This window comes from Stylophora pistillata, chromosome 9, assembly GCF_964205215.1.
Source record: "Stylophora pistillata chromosome 9, jaStyPist1.2, whole genome shotgun sequence".
In the NCBI taxonomy this organism is placed as follows: Eukaryota; Metazoa; Cnidaria; class Anthozoa; order Scleractinia; family Pocilloporidae; genus Stylophora; species Stylophora pistillata.
Window position 1 is genome coordinate 13,753,875 of NC_142527.1, and position 26,751 is coordinate 13,780,625.

Genomic DNA, 26,751 nt, shown 5'->3' on the forward strand with positions numbered 1-26,751 from the left:
TGTAACTACACACACTTTGATCTCTGTTATATTTGCTGTTTGGCACCCTTGAAACACTGAGTAGAGGCAATCCAACTATAGGAAGAAGTTTATAAGGGGCTAGAGCACCTTTCTTAAACATTTTTCTTCTTATAGAAGCCGTTGCTTCTGTGCAGGCTTTGCTCAAAGTTTAAGGGTGCAGTTTTGAGCATTATTATTGATGAATGATGTTGTTGGACCTCCTTATTCGAGCTTGAGGACCTTTTTTGATGTTATGATGTTATATTAACCTTGTTCATGTTGTATGGAACAATTTGGTGTTAGTTTTGTACAAATTTGTTCCTCATTTAATGACTTATGACGTCATTTGTATTGAAACTTTACACCTTCATAACTTAGTGAGTCTGCCCCAACTTGCGCCGTAACTTATATCTCTAGATAGGCCTTAACATAGTCTACTACCCTATTAAGTTTGGATCGAATTGAGAAAAAAATCGCGAACTTTTGAGTGTCTAAAGTTTTATACAAAATGGTGGGCGTAGATTGCTCTAACCCAGGGCTTTCTCGGTTTTAACGCCAAAGCGAGGCCAAACTTTAACTGCCTATATCTCATTGAATATTTAACTTCATACTTTCAAATTTACTGGGATGGTGGAGTTAGCCAAGGACTTCTTGTCTAACTTTATAACTCACTTCACTATAATAACTGTAAGTACATACATGCTCTTGCATGCAAGATAATTTGCATAAATATATCTCTTTCACAATGAAATTTTTTCGGGTTGAACTTTCATTTGAAACGAGTTACTGGCAGTTAAAGTAACGCCTTCTAGTCTGAACTTTGTTGTTGAAGGACCTCCTTAGTAGAACTTGAGGACCTTTTTATTCATGTTGTGATAATATTCCATGCTTGTTGATGCTGTTATATTGTTGAAGGACCTCCTTAGTAGATTTTGAGGTCCTTTTATTCATGTTTACACGTTATTATATGCTTGTACATGCGCTTATGTAGTTCACGGACCATGTCCTTAGAGCTTGAGGAACCTAGATTCATGTTGAAGTAAAGGTGTGATTGTTCCATGTCCAGCCCAAAATGGATACTCGACCGTTACCGCTCGATGTTGAGCTAGACAGTATAGTGGCGCTCCTGGGAGAAGCCGGAGGAGGCGACCCGGTGGCTTTAAGGCGGCTCCGAATGCATGAGGGATGCAACTTCGAAGGACCTGAAGTCTACAATCCAGCAACGAACTTAGACGACCTAGAGAGCGACCTGGTCCAGATGTTTTATTTCTGTGCTTCTGTATAGCACTTGCAGCTGCGATACATTGAAAAATGCACATATAAGGCTCTGTCTTACATGCTCTACGTTTACCAGTGCCTCCTGGACAAGCCCTTTCTCAGTAACAGAAATTTGGAGGGAAGGGAAGTAACAGCTGGCTCAGCTGAGATCCTTCAAGACATTATTGACACTGTAGAAATGTTGAGGGAGGCTAAGAAGAGCCACGATGATAAAATTAAGAAGAGAGTGAAGACCAGTGTAAAGAAGGAGACCAGTGTAGAGAAGGTATCCAGCGACGAAGACAGTAGCAATGAGGAGTGGAGGCACAGTAGTAACGCAAGTGACAGTAGTGGTGACGAGTCGAGTAATAGTAAGGGTGGCGCTGGCGTTAAGAGGGCTTGAGGAGAAAGTAAGGGCCTTGGTGAAGAGGTTGTTAGCGGGAAGGTTGAGGCTGACAAGGAGAGTATTGTGTTGAGCAAGGGCCATGAAGAAGTTGTTGAAAGGAAAAAAACCCAGGTGGTTAGGGGAAGCAAAAGGTGTACACACGTAACTAGAATTTGTAAGGTGCCTTCCTGTAGGGGTTACAAGGGACCGAATTTGAAACGCCATTTAGTGGATGTGCACCTCGAGAAGAGAGAGATCTTTGACGACGACGTCGACAAACTCTTCAATATGGGGTTATCAAAAACCAAGACGAGGGGGCCTCCAAGAAAGAGTAAAAAGGGCACATTGCTTAAAGGGCGCAGGAAACAATGGTGCCCAGAGCCATTCTGTGGGTTCCTGAGATCGTACCTCCCCCAGCATCTGAAGGCAGTCCATAGGATGACCCCTGGCAGCGAAAAATACAAGGTAGCCCTTAAGGAGGCCAGGCCTTACAGGGGTGAAGAGGAAGAGCTGGCTTTGTTAACACCGCCGCGACCTCCAATCATCCAAATCCAAATGTCCAAGTCAGCTAAAAAACGTCCGCTAAAAGTTGCTCCAGAGGATGATAAATGCAGTAATGATTCCGCGGATGAACTGCCAGCTAAGGCTTTGAAGACCACTACTAGTTTGCCAGAGGATATTGTTCCTCCTACCCCTCTGCAGCCAGAGAATATAGAGCCATCTACACCTGACCCTGACCCGACATGCAGCGAGGACTCCGAGGATGAGCTGCCGGAGTCAGAATATGCGAACGAGGAGGCGTACTTTCTAGAGCCTGCACCGTCAACTCCTCGCCAAACCTGGCTGGTTGGATTTTTTAAGTACTTGAACACCCCGGCTGCTGGATACCATAAAGACCGCAATCGGCTGCAGCACGCATGCCAAGTCAAGACCCTGCTAAGTGAGGTGGACCCTTCTGGTGATATTCAGGTGCTCGAGGAGGAGGAGGGCAGCCGTGTTTGGCTGGATGGGGTCATACCCAATCCATCAGTCAGGGCTGCTGGAACCCTCAAGAGTTACCTGAATTCCCTCCAGAAGTTTCTGGAGTTCGTAACTCGAAAGGGAAAGCGTGAAACCCTACCAGTCATCACTGAGGAGACGAGAAATGTATTGAGTGACCTGTGTTCTAACCTTAAGGGCTGGCGCCGGTTTATCTCGAAAGAAACCTCGGCCACTAGATTCTCTAAGTACTTAAAGGAGGCAGACGAGCTGTTGACAACGGAGGAGGTGGAGGAGATAATGGTCTCGGCTCCAGCAAATGAGGGGAGGGTGGCCCTCCTCGCGGCAGACAGGGCGACGTCTGCTGGACAGCTATCTATACAACAGTACGCTGTGGCGAGGGACTTCCTTCTTGTCATGCTAACTAGAACTGTGGGTACACGCCCTGGTGCCCTGGAGGCTGCCACCCTCGCAATGTTCAACTCGTCCCTGGGGACGAAAAGAAGACCAGGCACATGATCCTGGTGACATCCCACAAAAGGGAGGTTGATGGGCCAGCGCCCATTCCGATGGACCCCTATCTTTTCTACCTTCTTCAAGTGTTCATTACCAAATTAAGACCCTTGGTAACAAAAGATACAAGTCCAGCTTCACCAATTTTCGTTAAGGCTGACGGGGCTCCGTATCATAAGGGCACGATAGGGAGGAGGATCTCTGCCTTCATTGTAAAATCAGGCATCAGAGCCGATAAGCCGATAACGGCTACCGACTTTCGCAAATGGATCGTGACCACAATAAAGAGTAAGAAGAGGGCAGGGGAAAAGATTGACGAGGATCTGCTGAGGAGGCTTATGTGCCACTCAGAAAAAACCGCTCATACATGGTATTTGCGGGAAGATCTTACTGAGCAGGTGGCACAAGCCTCCCAGCAGATCACAGCCAACACCGCCGTCACCCCTGCAAGGCACGAGATAAGCCCTACAATCGCCACAACCCCCGAGGGGAAGAAGATCGCAACTAAGATCACCGTCACTCCGAGGGGAATACATTCTGCACCACCAATCACTTCTCCCTGCAGGTCGCTGACCTCAGAGGAAAAGAAGGCAGTTCATCAGTGTTTCAGCGACGACATCAAAGAAGGTTTTCCTCCTGGAAAAGAAAGAGTGATCTCCGTTATGAAGGCCGACGACGTCTTGAGGGACGTTGCTGGTTCTGCTGACAAGGTCAAGAAGGTGCTGGATAGGGTACGATACATTATCAAGGCGCGGCCCACAGTAGAACCCACCACCCTCGAAGAAGAGCCCGCCTCGATCCGCACTGCGAAGTATGTACAGTCCCACGCGCTTTCAACTTCCAGTAAAGTACCTTCCTGTGATTCCGGCCGAGTGGAGTGGTCGTTGGAGGACTCCAAAGCTCTTGAGGCAGCGCTGTCAGAATATGACAAGCCTCCCACCAACACCGAGCTTCGTTCTATCCTCTGCTCCTCAGATACTCTTCAGAGGATCTTGGAGGAGAATTCCTTCGAAGGTATCCGAAACAAGGTTAAAAACATGTACCGGAAGCGTCGCTGAAATGCCGGCCCCATTGCGATCTTCAAAAAACAATTAAAAAAAAACAAAAAACAAAAAACAAAAAAAACTCCTTGTGGTCACTGATTCATCTTGTTGTCCGAGTCTGAGGCATTCGTCAGGGATACAACTCGAGCTGGGGTAGCCAACCCCCGGGGAGTGCCCCATGGATGTGCTCAGTCTCATGGCAACGAGTGATTCAAACCACATTGGCACGTTGCGTTTTCATCTTGTGTAATGTATATGTTGTCTTGTTGAACGTTGCTTGGACTCGAGGCTGGTTCCTGAATTCTGTACTTGTGCAGCAGGTGAATCCTCCTATGACAAGTCCTGGGTATTCTGTGTTTGTGGGATAGGTAACACAGACAATTACTACCTCTCCTACTAAAATTTCTTTTTTGGCGTAGTGTATATGTGTTCTTGTTGGACGTTGCTTGGACTCGAGGTTGGTTCCTGAATTCTGTACTTGTGCAGCAGGTGAATCCTCCTATGACACCTCTTGGCTATTTTGTGTTTGTGGGATAGGTAACACAGACTATTACTACCTGCCCTAGTAACTTTTTTTTTTTGGCGTAATGTATATGTTGTTCTGTGGCCTGGAGTCGCGGTGGTTACTGTTTTGTACACTTCATGGTGTACCACTTGAATCACCCGTGAAGGGCTGTGTGTAATGTAGATGTTGTCCTGTGGCCTGGAGTCGTGGTGGTTACTGTTTTCTACACTTCATGGTGTACCAGTTGAATCACCCGTGAAGGGCTGTGTGTAATGTAGATGTTGTCCTGTGGCCTGGAGTCGTGGTGGTTACTGTTTTGTACACTTCATGGTGTACCAGTTGAATCACCCGTGAAGGGCTGTGTGTAATGTAGATGTTGTCCTGTGGCCTGGAGTCGTGGTGGTTACTGTTTTGTACACTTCATGGTGTACCAGTTGAATCACCCGTGAAGGGCTGTGAGAAATTCAACTAACTTTCCCACTTTTTAACGTCCTTAGGAGGTGAGCGCATCCGAAGATGAGGACGTACAGGTCCTTGAGTCAGAGGCCAACCCTAGTGAAGAGGAGGGGGATGGTAGTGAGAGTGAGGATGATGTAACCCAGCCGGCAAAGGCCACCGCCAAACCCAGACAGAAGAAAAGCTGCCTTGTTCCTTCCTGTAAGGGTTTCGCAGGAGTGAACCTAAAGAGGCACTTTACAAAGGTACAACTAGTAGTATCTCTAACCTCTATTTCAGTCCCCAAAAGGTCAAGTCATAATCGAAAATGTGCAAGTTCAAATTCTTCATTACCGCTCTTTGTTCAAGGTTCACTATTCCAAGGGTGAAATCTCGAAGGATGATGTGGATCGCCTCGCGGCACTAGCAAGTGCCGGACGCTCCAAATTCGGCGCGATTCGTCGTTATGCAAGGAAGGGAAGCAAAACCAAGGGAAAGAAGCGCAGGAGGAGACAGTGGTGTCCAGTGGAGGGTTGTAACTTTCTTGGGGCTTACATGCCCCAACACCTCATGCAGGTCCACCAGCTGGACAATAAAGGTACGTCTAAACCACCTTCATCTCTCCACCCAAAACACAATTGTTTCTCATTGATGTGATTATTCTTACTCCAAAGGTCAGAGGTACAAAAACTACCTGAGCATGGCCAGGTTTTACCAAGGTAGTGAGGAGGAAATAGAAAGCTGGCGGCCAACCCCCACAACATCTTTGGCCACTAGGCACGGTGTGCCACGTACGCCACCCAAAAGGCCCTTGTCTGAGATTTACACCGACTCGTCATCTGATTCCCCCCACCATCCAAAAAAGGAAGGAAAGAACCAGAGGAAGACTCCTGTTCCAGAACCTCGTGGGAAGAAGTGCTGCCTACGCCCCCACCCCACAAGAACATATTCGGGGGGCACCCCATCAACATCTCTGGCGCGCACCCCAACTCCATCCTTGGTGCGCACCACAAAACCATCAGTGGCCCCTGTCCAAGGCGCAGAGGATGACTCGCAAGACTCTGACTCTGCATCTGAGACTTTCTACGAGAACAAGGAGGCATTCTTTATGGAGGAAGAGCCCACTACGCCTCGCCACAAGTGGTTGGTGGCCTTTTACAAGCATCTTGCCACCCCTGATGCAGGGTTTCACTGTGACAGAAACCGGTTAGAATGAGGTCATGTCTTCACATTTCCAATAATACCAACTCCGTTGTTTTCATGTTGAACCCAGGTTGAAGAGTGGTTTTTTTCATTTACCTTTTCTTTTAGCCTGCAGCATGCGGCACAAGTCAAGGGACTGCTGGAAGAACTAGAGCCATCTGGAGTAGACGTTCAGGTGCTCTGCCAGGAGGATGGCGGCCGGGTTTGGTCAGAATGGGTTGTGCCCAATCTAACAAGAAAAGCCGCCGGAACCCTGAAGAGCTACCTGAACTCTCTCCAGATGTTCCTTGACTTCATAGTTAACAAGGGGAAAAAGCCAGGGCTGCCTGCCCTTAGTAGTGAAGAGAGAAATACACTTCGAGATCTGTCTGCCAGTCTCAAAGGGTGGAGGAGGACCATCACGAAGGAAACGTCTTCTGCCCGGTATGCCAAGATACTGGAAGAGACGGAGAGGTACGCCCACTTCAACAATATCTGCCCTAAGTCTATTAGGATCTGGTTGTTGCGTGCTACCCTTGTTATACGTATTTTCTTAATTGTTCTGATTAATATCATTACAGCCTGCTCACGACCAACGAGGTGCATAGAATCATGCAGTCAGAGCCTGCCGAGGAGGGGAGGAGAGTGCTGGAAGCCGCAGAAAGGGCTACGGGTAGCCATGGGCTAAGCCTCTCTCAGTACCAAGCAGCGAGAGACTACCTGCTGGCTGCCCTGACAAGGAGCGTCGGGACGCGTCCCGGCACCCTTGAGTCTGCCACCTTGGCCAGCTACACAATGCCAAAGTGGGATGGGCAAAGAAGGTCCAAAGTCATGCTGGTAACCAGCCATAAACGGCAAGTGGAGGGGCCGCACCCATACCCCTAAGTGCACCAACTGGCGGGGGACATGGAGGTCTTTACCAGAGGGCTACGGCCCCTTGTGAGCCAGGATAATTCTGACGACACCAAGATCTTCCTAAAGTCCAATGGCGCGCCATACCAAAAGGGCACGATCGGCCGGCGGATCACTGCTTTTGTTGTGAAAACCGGCGTCTGTGCCGACCGACCCATCACTGCCACGGACTTTAGGAAGTGGCTAGTAACTGTTATGAAGGATGCGAAGAGGCGAGGGGTCCCCGTTGACGAGGATCTGCTGCGGCGCTTGATGTGCCACAGCGAGAAGACTGCTCACACTTGGTAGGTACCATTTATAAGCAGCTATGTGAACAGGTCTCTCTCCCAAGCATGATGACATTCATGCAATGTGTTTGTCTTTCATACCGTTTCCAACTGTAGGTACTTCAGGGAAGACCTAACTGAGGTAGCAGCTGAAGCGTTGCAGCAGATCGGGCTGCATACCGCATCAATGGAAGAGGGCTCAAAGGAAGAGAGCGCCAAGGAGGCACACCCGTGAGGCTCGTCCGCTGACTGCTCCCAATCCTGAAGTACATTTGCTCTGACCCCAGAAGAGCAGTGTATGTTGTCTTCAGTGACGACATCCGGGAGAGATTTTCTCCCTGGAAGAAACATGTCGTAAAGCGTATGGTTGACTGGGTTGGCTACTTGGTGAAGAGGCAGCAGCCTGATGGCCCCACCGACCTCCCCCTGAGGAGGATCCACAAACATGAACAGCCTCCTTTGTGCTATCGCAAAAGATGGGTTCCTCACTCTTTTCTTCATCATCGGCCAGGCAGCCTTGGACAGAGGAGGAGTCGGACCTCATAAGGGTGGCATCGGCGCATCTGGACAAGGTACCTACCAAGAACAAGATCCGCACCATATTCTCGTCCTCCATCAGACTGGAGCGGATCCTGAGGGAGAATCCCTTCGACAGAGTGCGCAACAAGGTGCACTACATCTTCAAGAGGTGCATGTAGGAGGGAGCGTGGCTGGGCACCTTGCAGAAAGAAAAAAATTGAAAACAAAAAAACAAAAAAAAGTCCGCGTGGTCACTGTTGTATCCTGTTGTCTGATTCTGAGTGATTCGTTAGGGATCAAGAGCGAGCTGGGGTAACCAACCCCCGGGGAGTGCCCCACGAATCACTCAGTCTCGGACAACAGGTACATCACATCACACGGCACCCGTTGGGTTTTTTAGAGTTGTGACGTTGTGTTGTGTTTTTTTTTCGTTGCGTCATTGGTTTCCTTGCATTTTTAATTCCGCCATTGCCAGTCCCAAGCCCGGATGAGAAAGGAGGAGGGTTGGGCTTTGGTCTTGCATCCCAAGCCTGTGAAAAACAGTTGTGCAATGGAATAAATTGTTATTGAAAGCTCTGATAGTGTATTGCTCTTTGTCATTGGAAGGGTTAAGGGACTTCAAGTTCTTTTTCATCTCAGTAATATAAGGGACCGGTCATTATTTATCGCCTGGGGGGGGTCGGAGTATTTTTGTTGTCACATCGAAGCATTTACCTGATCCCCCCGTAGAGTATCTGGTTTTTTAGAGATCCCCCCTTATCGGTAGTGGAAAGTTTCATGATCCCCCCCCCTTTTCTCCCAGCCACCGCCAAATAACTTTTTGAATATGCAAGTGATATTTTAATAGTGGTACTTACGTCTCATGGACCTTGAACCACAACGGTAAATATTTGCTCGTCAGATACGAACTGAATTGTCGAGGAAGTGCCAATCTCAGGCTGTTCATCCAAATCCACGAAAACATAGTCATCGTCGCTCTCTGCCTCTCCACTTTCGGATTCTTCATCCTCGAATTCCACGTCATCTTCATCACTCGACAGTTCTTCTGTTATCACAGTCTCTTTATTCTGTCGGTAATAGTGACATCGAATGGCCTTCACTTTGTCAAGTTTCCGACCCACAGTCGTCAAACCATGCTTGTTGAGATACAGGTCTAGTTCTCTTACCCGCAACTTTTGAACTTTGCCACCCTCGATGAGGTTATCCCATTGAAAGTCCTTGTACATTCGTTCGGCCTCTTGCCTTCTTCGCTCCTGAGCTGCTCTTGTTCTGATGTCCTTTCGGATCTCAATATCCTTCAAATGATTAACATATGCAATGACGTGCTTCTCTTCCACATTATATTTTGAGCAGAAGCTCTTCATGGTATCCTGATCGTTTCTGATACTGTCAGAATGTTCCTCGTACAGATCTTTAATACATTTTCTTGGAAGGTAATCATCTGGTGTCCTGCCCGTCGATTCCGTCTGATAGATATCCATGAAATGTCCAGGATTGTTTGAATCTGGTACAGGTTGCGGAATTCTTTCCGTTTCTGGACCGACCCATCTATTGTTAGAACACCAGGAACAGAGATTGGAACTTTCTTCTGTTGACTCTTTACAGGCATCACGACAGAATTCCATAAAAAGTTCTATACGAATATAGTGGTCTTCCATAAACGATTCGATCTTTCGGAAGTATGCTGCACCGGGCGCTTGCTCTTTGTTTCGTTCTGATGCACCCCGATAGTTGTCGAGGTAAACAGAATTGAAAAAGAATAATTCATCAGGGGACTCGCTTACTTTGCTCTTGATGTAATCTTTAAGGACAGGGGCATCATCAATTCTCTCGGCTACCTGACTACAGACATACCAGGCATTTTTCTCCATCCGTTTCTTTTCGTACTCTTCGTATGACTGGAGAGACAGTTGTTTGATTTCCTCTTCTGAAAGATCCTCAAATCTCCTATATTTTTCCCACTCTAGAGTTGCGCCATCCACAAGAGCATCAGAAATTGCCGAGTTTGTTCTTTCGGCTTCACCTTGCCCGCTGTCGCCCCTCGAACGATGACATCGCACTCTATAATCGGAATTGTGAACCCTTGCTAACTTGGCGTCTCGAAATCTAACTTCGTAGTTGGAAACTCCCACGCCCGGACCAGCATCTGTAAGGTCAGCCCATCGTGGCTTTACAGGTGGAAGGCAGAGATCTCCGAGAACTTCAAGACCATGTTTACATGAACTGGTTACCCTTAAAATCCTGTCCTTTCTCGCATCTTTTTCCATGGAATCGACTTCCTCTTTAAACAGATCATCAATGGCATCTAAAATGCGTTTCGTGACTGGTATTATCTGACTAGCAAACAGAGCCCTATTGTGCTCTGACATTTCTGTGTCTTCGCAAAACTGCAACAAATTGTCAATCCTTAATTTCAAATGTTCTGCTCTCTCTTTTTCGTAAGTGAAGAATTTACAGTTACTTTCTGTTTCTCCGGATAATTTGTCTAGGTCATCTGACTCTGTCATATCAGAATAAAGAAAGAGGTCATCGTGTAGTCGCGCGCAGCATTTACGAAATCCCAGTGAGTACTGTGGACTGCCAGGTGTCGGTTCGTCAACCTCAAAAGCTGATGGATCCTCATGTCGCAAACGAACCGTTTCACTGGCCCATACAGTGCCTGACAATCCCACTATTGCTTTGGGCCGGACAAATACATAGTGGCGATCGTCCTCAGTTATCAGCTTCTCTTCAGTTTCATTCATTACACTTGACTTCGTGAAAACACGGTGAGAACCCGGGGTCACATATACCATTTTCTCAGGCCAGTCGTACTTTGGCAACTTCCTTGCTTTAGTGTGATCTGATAATGTTAAGATCCTAAGATTTCTGGCTTTGTCAAAACCTTCAGATGTACCTGGTCTAAGGTAAGCCTTGTCATCGGTGCTTCTCATGAAACAAAACTTTCTCGCGCTGGAATTTCTGGCACCCCAGAATCGTCTTTTTATGTTTTTTACGTGTGCTCGTTGGTAGTGAGTGTTTTCGTTTGTGTTTTCTTCGCCTTTTGGTGGCTTTTTCCAACAAAATAGGCCTTTGCCACAATGGCGCTTCGCTTGGAGACTTCTTTTGTTTCTCGGTCTCGCCCTGTTGTATACTGTTGTAGCGGATTGAATTAATTTCTTCCCACGTTCAGCTAGTCGGTAGTTGGCAATTGAAAGAAGGTTTTTCTTCTTCACCCTCTGGCCGGTATAGAGGACCGTATCATGTCGTCTACCATGATAAGATGATTTATCCTCAATTGCCTTTGCAATGAAGTCTTCATCTTCCTCATCTAGCTTTGGCTTCGGACCTTGGTTTGACAACTTTCGCCTCTTCAGTCGATTACATTCGATAAGGCTTGAAGCTTGGCGCTTGAGCATTTGGCGTTTTCTCTGATAATTGCTTTCGGTGGGCTGGCTGTGAAGAAGCCCCTCCGTGTCTTCAACTTTTTCCTTGAGTTTTTGTACTTCGCTTTGGATTTCTTCTAACGTTTTGGATGACCAAATATTTGTTTTCTTTTGAAGAAGGTTTTCCTTCTCTTTTATCTCCTTCTCCAGCTTTTCCTTCTTGGAATTTAAGCGCAACCTAACGAGGTCGGCTGCTGCCTCATTAGCATTTTTTACCTCTTCAACAACGAATTTAACTCTCTCCGTCATAGACGGAAGATTGTCAGGATCGAAGCCTAGGGCTGTCATTTCTTCTCTAGAGAATATGGATCGCAATATAACTCTAAGACAAATTTTATCCCATTCTGAGTCCATGGTAGTAACGATACCTTGCACGGTTTCCTTATCGAGAACAAGAGCACTATGTCCACTTTTAGTACTACAAGCACTAAAAATATCCAAAAGGAATGACTCTAAATCGACTTCGTCAGGACGGAGCGCGACATACTCAAAACCCTCGGTTATACGAATGATATTGATCCTGAGACCATGTTTTTCATGAAGTAAAGCTTCGCGAAAGGCAACTCTCTGATATTTTGACGGTGCCCCAGAGTGATGAGGTTGAAACACAAGAAAGTACTCTAATGCTTCTTGAAAGGGGATTGAAGACCTAATTCTTGTCTTAGCATTGGCATCTTGCACCGGAAGAAATAGTTGATCGAAGACATAGAGCAGACCTTGAAACTTGTGCTTCTTTTCCTCTGAAATTGCTCTCGATAATTCTTCTTCTATAACACCCCTATTTTGCTCTAGGGTGCAGCTTTGTTGCGATGTTACAATCTCCATTCTCTTTTTTCCCTGAAGTAGTTTATAAAAGGTGACTTCGTCTTAGATCGAGAAACTCACGGTTTTACTAGATCTATGGGCTTGAGGAATGTATCTTAACGATTGGATTTTGGTAGCTGTTTTCTCTACAAGTTCCATTTCTTTATAACGCCGCGTTAATTTTCTTCATCAGTTTGAAATTAAAAAACACACCTTTTGCATTTATTTATTTTATTAGAAAGTATTTTGCCTTCACTTTGCGATAATTTAAATCGTGTCAATTTTCTAGTAAGTCTGCTGGTTTATAGTCTGCATTTGACGCACGCACGAGGGAGCCCCTACAGTTTTTTTTCTTCCGCACGCTTCGCTTGCGTCACGTTCTACATTTCCGTTTTAATTTAATTGTATTAATGGTAAGCATAGTTAAATATTTAACACTGTTATTTACCACTGATCTGCAAATTATAGGGTTGTCTTTCAGATGCCGGGAATAACCCTATCTAAACTATAGTGACCACAAATACCAGTATTTGCAGTCTTTAAATACAAAGAATTAATGTCCGCGTCGTTTCGACGTTTCAATGTTAATGATTACTTATAGTATTGCATGCATATTTTATTGTTTTACTTCTCACCAGTTTGAGCGTAAAATAATGGACCAGTATCACGAAGAAATTGCCGCGTTTTCCTTCATGATGATTTTAGTAACATCGAAACGCCGTCAGACAACATTTGCTAGCTTTTATATTTTTATAAAGACTGCAAATCCATCATTTATTTACCTGGTCCTTGTCGATATCTGATAAAAGCCGCTCAGTTCTCGCCCTTCGCTCGCTTCGCTTTTCATTATGGCATCGTTTATGGGTACTTCCATCACTTAAATCCAAATGCTTTCCAAGCTGATCACCATTATCGTCCAGATTGCTAAGCTTTTCTGTCATATCTTCCATTCTTGCTCAATTACAATGTCTGAAGTCCAACTGTCGGAAATCTTCTCAGCGCGCTTTTAAAATAATGCTTTGTTGTTGTGGCCTACTATTAACTAACATCGTTGTGACTTATTAACTTTAACTTTATTTTTTACATATTAACATATAAAACCTATATTTAGCCGAAACGTGGGCACAGAACTCGTTCAATTGCGCTGATTTGCTTTCATTATAAGCCTTTTCAATGGATAAAGAAATTGACTATCTTTTAACAAAAGCTGACTTGAGCAATTACACAGACAATTTTAAACAAATTGGTGTTGCAAAGGTCGAGCATTTCCTGGACGTCGATGACGAAACTCTTGAGCGAGACATTGGACTAACGAAGATACAAACTCGCCGTCTGAGGCGTTTCTTCGCTCAGATACAAGGCGAATCAAAGCAAAGAGGAACAAGCAGTGAAGGTATTGAGTTATCGTTTCTTAGATGATTATTTTGAAGGCCTCTATAAAATAATTGGCTTGTGCTTCAAACCAGCCATGAACAAAAAACGTAAGGCAACATGGTGCATAATTTGTAACGCAATCCTTAACAAACATTTATTATGTGATTGGTAGGTGTTACGTCCGCCAGTGCTCCCAAGAAGCGCAAGCAGGCGATTTTGTCATTTGGACGCTCCGGGCAACTACAACTCCTGAGGAACGACTCAGCACCAGAAAAGAAGCCGTGGGAAAAATATCTTCTTCCCAACCCACACACAGAAAGGCTGAAATTCTACAATAATGTTGTACCGCAGATTTATGAATCTTCATTCGTGAGTAAACAAGCCGGTTTCAAACAGTATCTCCTCGAGCAACAGCAAATGCGTTGGCAGTTAAACACAAAGATAAAAGCCCTTTCCGATAAAGAAAACAACTTGCTTAGAAACGAGAATTGGGGAGTGTGCCAAAACATCACGAAGTTCATGTCAGGCGTGGATGGATGTAAGGGCAGTGGTGATGTCGCGAAGTGTGAGTCCTCCTTGACCACTGTCAATGAGGCCTTCAATTCAGCATCCGATTTGCTCTCATTTATGAACAACAGACGAAAGAACCTTTATACAGAAGAGCGTACCTTAAGGTCGTTTGCAAGTGATGAGCTCAAATATTTCCAGGAAGCTCAAGAGCGAGTGAAGGCCATACACCAAGAGCTGCAGAAAGCCTCCAATGCGCTCACGACCACCCTCATGAGCTTGAAGAGAAAGTTCCCATCTCCCATGGGGAACAACGGCCAATCCCGAAGAAAAAAAGAAAACAAGAGAAAAGTGAAAAAAATCAAGGAGAAAAGGTTGCATCAGCGAGCAGCACTTCTCCTAGAAAAACTTACCTCAAAAGAGGTAGCTAAAGAGGTTTTCGATTCACTTGAAAAGAATACTTACAAATGTGTCTCAAGTATTAATGCAGGATTCACTGCGAGATTTGTCAAGCGTCTCCACCTGGATCCTCTGCTATGGCTTTTGGAAAGAGGCGTGTTTGAAACAGAGCTGGCACGCAATTTGAAAGTGGTAGTGGCCAGAATGAACGAAGAGAATAGCAGTAATGGTGCTGAAAAAGGGTCAAGTTCGGGCGAGGATTCAGATGAATCTGACGAGGAGACTGTGCAAGAGCCAGTGGAGAGGGCTGCCGAAGATTCTGACACGGAAGCGGAACAAGATACAGCCTCACCAAAATAAACACTTTTTTAGTTGTTATTTTCATTCGGCCGCGTATTAAAATAATGAAAGTTTATGATTTTAGATTACGATTCTCTATAAAACAAACTGAAACGTTATGAAACAATTTTGAGCAATTGTAAGTATTCCATTCTCAAAATCTTGATTACCTTTCTAATTTAGATCGTGCCTGAATAAAAACGTGTATGTTAGACTACGATAGTGATTCTTTTTTACAAAATGGAGGGTCTGTAAAAGGGTTTGGGTTTTGTGTCTGGGCTAGAATAGAGTTTATATAATACAAAATACAACTGAACGTGGTCTTGAATATATGGTTGGGGGAGTCCCAGCGGCAAATCCTACCAAAGTATTTACAAATGCAATCACCCGGGGTCCTGGCGCGACCTAAAATTCCTTTTTTTTTGGTCTGATCCCCCCCATTATGCTTGTCAATTACGGCTGATCCCCCCTAAAGGTCTTCAAAAAACCATGTGATCCCCCCCTAAATACTCCGACCCCCCCCAGGCGATAAATAATGACCGGTCCCTAAGTAGGCTAAGGGGTGAAAGTGAGAAAAGATCGTTTTAAGGCCTGGATACCACTCTAAAAGCGCTAGATGTTTTTGGGCATCAGTGAAACTATAGCAGGAGTTTGAGCGAAATTTAAAATTTTGACCAAAATGGCCATGCTACCCCTTGGCGAAAAAATCCAAGATGGCAGACATCAAATAGGTTGCTTTCATAGGGACTGCTGTAACTACCTAACCTGTCATGCTCTTGACTTGCAATTTATAGGAGCACTACATAAGGTATAGAAGTAGTCACATATTAAATATGAATGTATTTCTTTAAGAGGCAATGGAGTTACAGTTCTTTGAAGATTGACTAGTGAGACATGAAAAGTGGGCTAAATGGTGAAAGTAACAAAAAATCGTTTTAGGGCTTTGAGACCACTGAAAAAGCGATAGAAGATGTTTTTTGGGCATCATTGAACCTATAGCAGGAGTTTGAGGGAAATTTCTAATTTTGACCAAAATGACCATGCTACCCCTTGGCGAAAAAATCCAAGATGGTGGACATCAAATACGGTGCTCTCATTGGGACTACTGGAACTCTTCAAACTGTCATGCTCTTGACTAGCAACTTATCAGAGTACTACATAAGGTATAAAACTAGTCACATACTAAATATAAATGTATGTCTTCAAGAGACAATGGAGTTACAGTTCTTTGAAGATTGCCTATCCATCTCAAAATTATGATATTTTCGCCTAACTCATAGTCCTTTGAAAATGTATAAAAAATGTGAAGATCATTGCAATGACCTAATTTAACCAGCGTTAAACAGGCCATGGAATGAAATTTTGTACCACGTGAAATTCTATCAAAAATTTAAACTAAACTTTAGCTTTCATTGACAGAAGTCAACCATAATTGACAGATGTCAATCAACATCACCTTCATCAGTAAAGACTATGACAAGACAGGCAAAGATCTATTCTGTTATGCGTGTAAGTTTCAAGCTGTTGTAATAAGAAACCACGTGTCCACACGTGGTCAAAGTTGAAACAAAATGGCCATGCTACCCCCTTTGGCCATAAAATCCAAGATGGCGGACGCCAAATGGGGTGCAATCATGGGAACTACTCTAACTAACGAATCTCTCACGCTCTAGACTAGAAATTTTTGTGAGACATAGACATGGCATGGAACTAGTTTGCTGTGAGGTTTGAAGCAGTTAGCTGCCGAATGAAGAGAGATATGGTAGTTGAAAGATTGACAAGTCAAACATGTCACATGGGCTAACGGGTAATAAGTGAGAATATCTGGTCTTAAGGCTTCAAAACCACTTCTAAAGCGCTAGAGACTCGTTTCGGAGATCAATGAACCTATAGCAGGAGTATCAGGGAAATTTAAAATCTTGACCAAAATGGCCATGCAACCCCTTGGCCAAAAAATCCAAGATGGCGGACACCAAATGGGGTGCTCTCATTGGGACTGCTGTAAGTCCCCAACCTGTCATGCTACTGACTTGCAAGTTACCAGAGTAACAGAAAAGGTATAGATGTAGTCACATACTAAACGTGAATTTATTTATCCAAGAGTCAATGGAGCTACAGTTGTTTGAGGATTGAGTCATAACTTAAGAATAAATATTAGCGAGAAAAAACACAGAACGTTTCGATGACTCCATGTGATCATTCTCAAGTGAGAAGAGACTAAAATTGTAAATTCATTTTCATCTCTTCTCACCTGAGAATGATGACATGGAACCATCGAAACGTTCTGTGTTTTTCTCGCTAATATTTATTCTTAAATGTCTAACAAAATCAGATGTCATTCGAATATTGTTTAGTGAGATATGACCAATGGGCTAAGGGGTAAAGTGAGAAAAAAAGTGAATTTATCAAATAAAACCTAACCCTAATGTCCTACACAGACTAATAATCATCCAATCAACATTGTGTGTTAATTTCATGCCAATAACTTTAAGGGTCTCGGATTAAAACGCATCTTCATTGCCAAGGGTAGAACCATGAACCCCCTAGGTAACCTAATGAACCCTAGGTAAAACCATGAACCCTAGGTGACACCATGAACCCTTAAGGTAACCCCATGAACCCCTAAGGTAACCCCATGAACCATGAAGGTAACACCATGAACCATGAAGATACCACCATGAACCATATATCTTGTTTTTTGTAAAGAGCTGCCGGTTTCTTTACAGGCTCGTCTTCTTCTTCAGCCACACTCTGTATAAAACATTGATGTGTCGTTAAATCCACTTCTTTTCGGCAAGCATGGCAACGTTCTGTACAACACTCATGCGGGTTGTCTGAGGGTTGTATTCTTTACAGCAATCGGGACAATGAACCCAACTCTTGCATATTCGATGAGTGAGATGGAAGGCCAGACATCGTTCGTCATAAAAGTGTTGATGACAGTGAAGACAATTCACGGTAGGTTCATGGGTTTTAGCGCCACACGTCACTTGTTTGCAGGCTTTACATTGTCGCCTGTCGCAGGGGTGATTGTGAAAATCTTCATGGTCATATCCACGGTTACACAAATCGCAAAAATACGACCTTTCCAGGAACCCCAGGAACAATGTGCAACCGTGAAAATGTCCCACTTCCATTCCCCCCACAGGCGGAACGTAGATCAACCTGACAATATGCCGAGGTTGTTCTTCCCCTACATTTCCTTCAAACATGACCCCATAAGGGTAACAGGCCATAAGAACTTTGAGTTGAAACTGTGTGCCCAAATACTGATGGAAGACAGCCAACTCTTCCCTCCCACAGGGTCCCACAGGGTCCCTCAGGTACACCAGCCTCCCGATGAAGAAATTTGGCACACCTAGTAAGGGATAGGGGATACCTTAGGAGACTTCTATAGTACCGCTGGTCGGCGGTACTATTTTTCGCCTCACAGGCCGCTTTAGCCAGACAAATGGCTCGAGCACAACAAAGTTGATCTGTGTTAGATACTTCCAAAATACACTTTCGGTCGTGTATGACAGACGCAAGTTTCTTGTGTCCGAGCCATCGACCCCATTTCCCACCCAGATTATCGTTATCACCCCCGCCATGCGTGATCAACGTGACGTCCACATTGAACGAGTCCTCTGCTTCAAAGGACTCGTTCGAGTTCAGCTGATTTGCCAACACCTCCAAATATGTTTGCCAGCGGTCACTCCCACCAATAACCTGGTCCACACGAAAATGTGACGATTGGAGCGGATGTTGAAAGCGAGGCGTGGAAAAGTTGAAGACTTGGTCCTCGCCCCTAACCCCATGCGGCCAACGTTCCCCAGCATCTCCGATAATCTGGGCCGCCACACGCCGCACAGCCTCTGTAACCTCATGGCCCAGATTGTCACTCGCTCTTGCTTGCCTTAACTGAATTTTTTTGGTTCTCACATGCTGTTTTAGCAATGTTTTCTTAAATTTTGCCGATTCGCCTATAACGGCTACCTCAAAATTAAATAAAGGCATATTTTCCGTACCTGAACCATGTTGCTCGTCACTTGCTTCTTCCCACATTTCAGCCATTTGAAGTAGTTCACCGTCGCTTACATCCTCCAGATGGTTGTCCATCTCACCAATTCCATTTAGCTCACTATCAGATACATCGTCCTCCCACAATCCCATACTCCATTTTCTTTTTCTTTCACCCATTGCTTTCTCTTACTTTTTCTCTCTTTCTTTTACACTTGGACTTTCCCGCCACAACTTTCCCGCGTCAACTTCACTAAAACGTGTTCTCTACCAACTGCGAATTAGGCGGGAAATTTTAGTCATTATATGACTAAAAAAGACAATAGCACTCATTATTTTTTAGGGTGCGGTCATTACTGACATTTTTTGGGTGTGCCATCACCTTGCTATTCATTTAATACACAATGAACTTTCACAAGCTTTTCACGTGTAGTACTACTACTATTTCAAGTGTAGTACGTGCTTCTATTCAATTTTTAATATATTTAGCAGACCATTTTACATGATATTTCTTGCAGTAGTAGCTGAGAAGTTGGAGAGGTAAGATCTGATCATTCAAATGGAGTTGGCGCACTAAGTCATTTTTTCTTACCAAACTTTTTTTACTTCTAGAACTACATTGAAAAATGGCATCACGGTCATCAACAAGATTGAGAGCAGAAGATCCTGAAGAGGATGGTCGTCCATACGCCTGCTTTATTTGTCTTGTACAAATAACCATAAATTTGGTTCAGGTTATGGTCACTCCATGCTGCAATAGACGTATTCATCGCCATTGCCTCCAAGTTCACAGGAATACATCGAACCAATGCGGACATTGCAGAGAACCTTTTCCTGCCAGAGAAGAACCCGATAATCCTATTCAAAACCACGATTTAACATCCCACGGCCCTTAAGCGTGGAGCATTCTGCCTTGAGGCAACAAGCCATTGAAGATTTAAGAGTGTTATTGGAACCAGGAGCTTTAGAGGCGAGAATTCATGAGGTATAGTGTTTATTTCTGACATATTTCAGTATTTATTTCGGGTTATACCACCCTCATTGTAATTTTTTCTTTCTCTTTTTTAGATGTATAGTAATAATCCAGCTTTCCTCCATCAAGCTATGTGGCATATGCGATTTGTCATAACGGTTTTTCGGAGAATGATGTGTATCTTAAGACATCCTAACGCATTTAGAGAATCATGCTATGTACTCACAGAAGTATATGTTCCACCAAATTTTAATCGTTTGTTTTTACGTTATATTTATTTCGAGAATTTTGATGTTTCAGCAATTTTTCAAAAACTTCACCCACGTACACGTTCTCATTTTCATATGTATTACCGTCGTCGTTAATTTTACACTGTTTAGATGTTTTTTTTTACGTTTTTTTCTTAGATTCGCGGACACCTTTGGTTTTATTATCCATTACAAATTGAATGCTTTGGGTAAACTTTAAGTCCAGCTATGAATCAGTTTGTCCATGTACATAGAGAGTTTCCGTATGTGAAGCAAGAAGGGGATTGTGTGATTATAGGGAGAAGTGAAGAAAGAGGGTGTTCATGTACAGTCATATTAAGGTCGTTTCCGTTTTATTTGCTCACTTAGATTGGATTTGACACAGCACTTGGCAGCACACAAGACTTAATTTCTTTTTACCGAATTTATTTTTTGATCTTAAAAGTAGATCTTTACTATGATTTGAACCATTATATATGCGTATATGTATCTTTATGGGATGTATTTGCCATGGGAGAAATGATTCTCTCCTTATCACACATAATTCATTTTTTTATGAACCGATTAGAACAACCTTATTATTACTGTACATGCACTTTTGTTGGATTAGCAGGATCGGAAGTAAAATTTTATAGATATCCAAGCGTGTCATCATAGTAATCACTTTTTTTACTCTTCTCTTTACTAGATTGACGTTGTGTCCCTGTTTTTAGAAGACTCACAATCCACTACCTTTTATTTACATTTATTTTTTTCGCAACTCAAAGATGAGATCTATTGGGGAATTGACTCTTTTATTCATCAACCGGGCAGCGGCCCGGGCAGCAGCGTCGGCGGCGACGGAAGAGAAGACACCAGGAGGAAATGACGTCGCTATTTTTTAATTTATTTTAAGGAATCATTGGTGATGCATTTCATTAAGTCTTTGGGGCTACTTGACCATAAAACTCCAATACGCATATGTAAAGTTACCGAACATGTGCAGTTATCATGACTGAAGACTCGACAAGATCCCACATGGATATCATTGACATACATGTTTCATATATATACTCAAACGCAACCTACTCACTTATAACAACTACCGCCTATAAGGCATCTGCCGATCACGTTTACGTTACGTTATAATCCATGAGAGGGTGATGACCTGACTGACTGTTCACACGACTGATCACACTCATTATTCGGCTCTCATTCAGCTCTTCGGCTCTTTGGCTCTACTAAAATCGGCTCTAAGTTCGGCTCTTACACTTCAACTCTAATTCGGCTCTCATTCAGCTCTTACACTTCGGCTACTCTCTCTCACTTCAGATTCATTCATTTTGACTACACTCAGTTCCAATTTGACCGCGCTCATTTTTCATTCAATTATTACACTTGGTCCCAGTCCTTGCAGTTTTTGCTATCCAGACGCGGTACACTACTGCCAAAGATGTGGCCAAACACGCCTATGGAGTCATGAGGGATGTCTGCAGATCAATGGACATGTGCTGCCAGGTACAGTGGATCCATAGGAGAAAGGAAGAGAAAATGAGAAGAGCAGCCAACAGGGAGGGGGATGTGGCCGATGATAGCGAGGCAGACCCTGATTGGCCAACTCAGGTTTGTTGGCGCAACTTCTTACTAGCTTCATCACAAGCTCTTTGGTGTTCAACTTCAGGAATTAAATCAACTAACTTTCTCACCTAACTTCCTTAGGAGAGAGACACGTCCGAGGATGGTGAGGTTGCCCAGGAGGAAGTAGTTAAGCAGAAGGAGGATGAGGAGAGTGAAGAGGAGGGAGAGACAAGTCTAAAGGGGGCAAAGGGTGAGAAGCTGAAGACCATCGCCAGCAAGTCAGAAAGAAAAAGGAGGTCCTGCCTGGTTCCTGGATGTAAGGGGTTCTCGGGGATCAACCTCAAGAGACATCTTACCAAGGTACACCTAGTATTATGTGTAATCTGTGTTCCCGTCCCCATGCAGAACGTCAAGTCATAATCAAAATGTGCAAGTTCAAATTGTTCATTACTGCTCTTTGTTAAAGGTTCACTACTCCAAGGGCGAGCTGTCCAAGGAGGATGTAGAGCGCCTCTTTGCCCTGTCATGTGCAGGGCCCAAGAAATCTGGTCCTATAAGGAGCTACAAAAAGAAGAGTGGACCCCCTTCGAAGAGGAGAAGGCAGTGGTGCCCTGTGGAGGGCTGCAACTTTCTTGGGGCATTCCTGCCCCAACATCTCACCCAGGTCCATAACATGGACAACAAAGGTACGTCTGACCCTTTGTCCGTGTTTTGTAGATTACAATGCCTAATCAGGGTCTTTGAAAGTTGTTACAATGACATGTCAACGCTCTGTCCGAAAAATAAACATTGTTTTCCATCAATGTCATTCTTCTATCTTCAAAGGTCAGAGATACAAGAACATACTCAAAATGGCAACAAGATACCAGGGCAGTGACGAGGAAATTCCGAGCTGGCGGCCACTTGTGTCAACACCTCTGCCCCCTAGGCCCCCCTCAACACTCACGCCCACCAAAAGGCCCTTGGCGGAGGTCTCTTCAGACACCTCTGATTCCCCCCCGCCATCGAAGAAGAGGAAAGTGCCTTCGGAAGACAGCTGGGAAGGAGTGCCTCCTATGCCCCCCTGCGCCATAAAACCATCAGTGGTGCCCGTCTCAGGCGCAGAGGACAACTCGCAAGAGTCTCACTTTGCGTCTGAGTGGGGGTATGAAAATGAGGAGGCATTCTTCCATGAGCCCAAGCCCCTGACGCCTCGCCACAGATGGTTGGTCGCATTCTTCCACCACCTAGCCACCCCTGCAGCAGGGTTTCACGAGGAGTGAAACTGGTAAGAATAAGGTGACGTCTTTACATTTCCAATCATGCCAACTCCATGGTTTTTATGTTCAAACCTGGGCTAAAGATTCGTTGTTTCATTTCGCTTTTGTTTTAGCCTGCAGCATGCAGTGCAAGTCAGAAACCTTCTTGAACAGCTACAGCCCTCTGGCGTGGACATACAGGTGCTCTGTGAGGACGGATGTACGGTGTGGTTAGATTGGGTCGTGCCCAATCTAACTAAGAAGGCAGGAGGGACACTAAAGAGTTATTTGAACTCATTGCAAATGTTCCTGGAGTTTGTCAATAACAAGGGCAAAAAGCCAGAGCTGCCCCCTCTTAAGACTGAAGACCACGAGATCCTGGCAGAGCTGTGTAGCAGCCTAAAGGGGTGGAGACACACAATCACAAAAGAAACATCATCTGTGCGCTACGCAAAAATCCTGAGCGAGACTGAGAGGTATGCTAATTTCAACACTATCTGCCCTAACTCTATTAGCCTCTGCCTATTACGTGCTACCCTGGATATATATATATATATATAATTCTTTATTGTTATGATTATTATCATTACAGACTGCTAACGTCAAGTGAGTTGCATGCTATAATGACTTCAGAGCCAGCAAAGGAGGGGGAAATGGCCTTGGCAGCCGCCAAGAAGTCCACGACCAGCCATGACCTGAGTCTCTCGCAGTATGCGGCGGCGAGGGACTACATCCTGGTTTCCCTGACAAGGTCTGTGGGGACATGTCCCAGAGCCCTGGAGGCGGCCACTCTTGGCCAGTTTCGAATGGCCACGTGGGATAAGCAAGAAAGAAGGAAGGTAATTCAAAGAATTCCTGGTTGAAAAGGGATGTAGAAGATAGCTCAGGTCAGATAATAAAGGATCGTAATAGCCACGGAGTACAGCAGCATTTCTATAAAACTTTAAGAAAGTATGGAATCAACTCTGGACTTGCAATGCAACTTCATTATAACAATTCTTATTATGTGAGAACTGTGTTCAGTGACCATGATTATTGTAATGATGTTGAAGAACTTTATGATGACAAAGTTTTAAGAACAAGGTTTCAAAATTTGGAAAGCCATGAGCTATGGCACTCAAACCTGAATTATGTGAGCAGTTCTGAGGTCAGATCTAGATGATGTCAGACTTGTGAAGGACACAGTTGACCAAAAAGATCGGACTCAAATGTTAATACACGAACACGAACACCAACAGAAAGAAGTTAAGCATTTGTTAGATTTACTACAAGACACAAAGGAATAAAAAATAACAGTATCACTGCCAAGGTAAAACAAGTTAGAACCCAGTGGATTCAACTATGTCTCAGTCAAACAAGGATCAACACAATGGCATGCTTTGAGAGTAGGAATTATAACTGCTAGCAAGACTCCCTATCTGTTGGGTTTTCATGTTCAAAAGGAGTTTGAGCATGCATGGTTCTGTGTTCATAATAAAATTGATGAAAACAAAGTTTCACCAAAGAAATTCAAGAACTTTACTAGAGGGATACTATATGAAGAACAAACAGTGAAGTTGTTTGAAGAAATTTCAGGTTCATAAACTTTTTTAAGTGAATGCAGTGAATGCAATAAATTACAGACAGTAGCAGATCAAGGGGTGTCCAGGGAGGCCTGCCATCCCCCCTGCCCCCCCCCCCTCAAAACAAATGAGACCCACCAGGCCAAGATACTTTGTTAGCACTTTTGTCAGCCATTTAATCCATAGGAGAAACTGAATACAAGACAAATGACAGTATGAAAGAATATCAGTAATTTACATGAATCCAGAGTAATAAGGAATGGTTACATTACAGGTGCTCCAGTGACAACAAGTTGCTTTTTCTTTCATCCTCCTGATTGAAGGTATGGAGCAAGTCCAGATGGCATTGGACAAACTTTTTTGCTTGAAGTGAAAAACAGAGCTCTCAACAGTCTTGTGCCCTTAGACAATGTTACTGGTCCCCATATCCTTCCGTCTAACTTCCAGGTGGCTTGTACTGGTGGAAACATTACCTTTCAAGAATCTTATCTTCCTGAGCAAATCATAGCTAACGTGTTTTTTTTCAAACGTGACAACCTTGTGATTGATGTTTGTAAGGCCATGCTTGACCACATTTTGGAGAAGAAAATTGTTACATACTGGCCACATGAGGAACAGAATCTGCTGAAAAACTTGGTAAGCAGGTACTTGGAAAAGTGCCAACATTTGAAAGTTTGAGGCCACTCTGATCATGGATTAATGCAATGTCAAAAACTGTCAAACAAGTTATTTTTCACAAAGAGTAACACATAACAATGCCAGGGATTGAACTGATCATTTAAACATCTAGACTGCATTTTACAAAAGCATGGCCATGTTTAGAATCAAATTGTCAACCAGAACAGTAGCAATATCAATATTGCCAGTGTTGTAAACAAATGCCATGCTTAATGGACTTAAAAATGATACACTACTTTACATTTAGCTGCTAAATACATGTATGATTCATTCAAGTCAGATCATCTCAGTTCTTTGTATTAATTACATACAGATTTCTGAACAATCCCTTTTGGGCCAACAGGACTTTTCAAGGTGTTTACAACATGCGCAAAGATTTTAAAGCAGTAACCTAGTATATCAATTCGATTCGTGGGCCAACAGGTATTCAAGATGGTCCAGTCTCATTCGCCCATGAAATTTTCGCTGTATATCCTCAGTGTTGCAATGTCAAAATTTTTGCTGATGTCAGTTTGTTCATACTGGGAATCAAACTTTAACAGAGGGCGATTATGTAGTAGTCCCTTATGGTGGCACAGGTCTGCAATGTCAAATCCTTTGTCAGTTAGAATGATTTTTCCTTTGTTCACTTTGTCCAGCACTTCACATTGTTCAGTGATGTCTTTATCAGATATTGTTCCAGGGTAAGTGTCACTGCAATGGAGAAGACCGCTATGGGGATAAATCCAAACAGATGTCTTCCCAGTCGTGTTGGTTTTTATATGAGCTGAAGGTGATATTATTTATATCATAATTCTCTTACTGAGTTATCCAAGTTTCTGTCGCATCTCCTAGAGCCTCTGTTTCCACATAACCAGCATCATAAAATTCCTGTGGAAGGTATGACAAACCCAGGCAATGGTTTGAGGTCAAGACATTCAAATACTATTGATAAGAATATAGCCCATCCAATAAAGGCTCTAGAAATTGTTGGCACACTTGTTTGCACCATCCTAGCCATAATACCGAGGTGTAGTGAGTGTCTACAAACTGTAAAAAAAGCCATGAGTTCAGTTTTTGTGTCTAACTTCCTGCTCTTTGTCTCAAGACCTCTACCTTTGCAATCAGGGTATCTGATCAGATGCAAAAATGGTTCAACACACTCATACAAACAATCAAATTCATTTCTGTTAAGTCTGGTTAAATAAATGAACTTATCCTGTTTGTCCTTCAACATCATGTAGGTGAATTGTTCTTTCGTCAGTTCATTCATTTTATTTTCCTGTTTTTTTCGAGCAAGTGTTCTACCTGACATTTCAGCCTTTCCATCTCTTTGTCTTTCTCTTTCAATTTACTTGCCAGTTCCTCACACTGATTTCTAAGTATTTCATTTTCTAGTCTGTATTGACTTTCATCTTTCCTAGAAGCCTTATTTAGTACAGGAGTTATCTCCTTATCCTTCTCTCTTTCTTTCTTGACGATTATTCGCCTCTTTGATTTTACTTCACGAGATGAAAACTCTAACAATCGCTTAGCTGCAACAAGCTTCTTTGATTTTAACTTTGCACATTTTGATGCAGATTTCTTAAGATTTTGAACATACTGTTCATTACAAACACGATCCAGTAGAGCGTACAGGTTTTCTCTTTTTCCTTTCGACCAGTGCTGGCAGCA

At 43.7% G+C, this 26,751-nt stretch overlaps 4 protein-coding genes across 4 annotated transcripts; 3 read left to right on the plus strand and 1 right to left on the minus strand.

Moving 5' to 3' along the window:
• Positions 1-8,640: 8,640 nt before the first annotated feature.
• Positions 8,641-12,359, minus strand: LOC148723440 (uncharacterized). Its single transcript, XM_088733668.1, has one exon. The coding sequence runs from the start codon at positions 12,243-12,245 to the stop codon at positions 8,856-8,858; it is 3,390 nt and encodes a 1,129-aa protein (XP_088589794.1). The 5' UTR covers positions 12,246-12,359; the 3' UTR covers positions 8,641-8,855.
• A 917-nt stretch (positions 12,360-13,276) lies between these two features.
• LOC148723441 (uncharacterized) lies at positions 13,277-15,057 on the plus strand. Its single transcript, XM_088733669.1, has 2 exons — positions 13,277-13,617; positions 13,771-15,057. The coding sequence occupies exons 1-2, from the start codon at positions 13,398-13,400 to the stop codon at positions 14,862-14,864; spliced, it is 1,314 nt and encodes a 437-aa protein (XP_088589795.1). The 5' UTR covers positions 13,277-13,397; the 3' UTR covers positions 14,865-15,057.
• Positions 15,058-20,136: 5,079 nt separating this feature from the next.
• LOC148723442 (uncharacterized) lies at positions 20,137-23,141 on the plus strand. The gene is made up of 5 exons (XM_088733983.1): positions 20,137-21,665; positions 21,762-21,980; positions 22,087-22,306; positions 22,446-22,887; positions 22,993-23,141. The coding sequence occupies exons 1-4, from the start codon at positions 21,522-21,524 to the stop codon at positions 22,880-22,882; spliced, it is 1,020 nt and encodes a 339-aa protein (XP_088590109.1). The 5' UTR covers positions 20,137-21,521; the 3' UTR covers positions 22,883-22,887; positions 22,993-23,141.
• On the plus strand, positions 22,992-24,820 carry LOC148723443 (uncharacterized). Its single transcript, XM_088733984.1, has 3 exons — positions 22,992-23,334; positions 23,451-23,697; positions 24,695-24,820. The coding sequence occupies exons 1-3, from the start codon at positions 23,162-23,164 to the stop codon at positions 24,704-24,706; spliced, it is 432 nt and encodes a 143-aa protein (XP_088590110.1). The 5' UTR covers positions 22,992-23,161; the 3' UTR covers positions 24,707-24,820.
• Positions 24,821-26,751: the final 1,931 nt, after the last annotated feature.

Coding starts and splice junctions, on each gene's coding strand:
- LOC148723440 (XM_088733668.1), bottom strand. CDS start 12,245: ATGGAGATTGTAACATCGCAACAAAGCTGCACCCTAGAGCAAAATAGG.
- LOC148723442 (XM_088733983.1), top strand. CDS start 21,522: ATGAGGGATGTCTGCAGATCAATGGACATGTGCTGCCAGGTACAGTGG. Junction 21,666..21,761: donor ACCCTGATTGGCCAACTCAG/GTTTGTTGGCGC, acceptor TAACTTCCTTAG/GAGAGAGACACGTCCGAGGA. Junction 22,307..22,445: donor CCATAACATGGACAACAAAG/GTACGTCTGACC, acceptor CTATCTTCAAAG/GTCAGAGATACAAGAACATA.
- LOC148723441 (XM_088733669.1), top strand. CDS start 13,398: ATGGATAAAGAAATTGACTATCTTTTAACAAAAGCTGACTTGAGCAAT. Junction 13,618..13,770: donor AAGAGGAACAAGCAGTGAAG/GTATTGAGTTAT, acceptor TGTGATTGGTAG/GTGTTACGTCCGCCAGTGCT.
- LOC148723443 (XM_088733984.1), top strand. CDS start 23,162: ATGTTCCTGGAGTTTGTCAATAACAAGGGCAAAAAGCCAGAGCTGCCC. Junction 23,335..23,450: donor ATCCTGAGCGAGACTGAGAG/GTATGCTAATTT, acceptor TTATCATTACAG/ACTGCTAACGTCAAGTGAGT.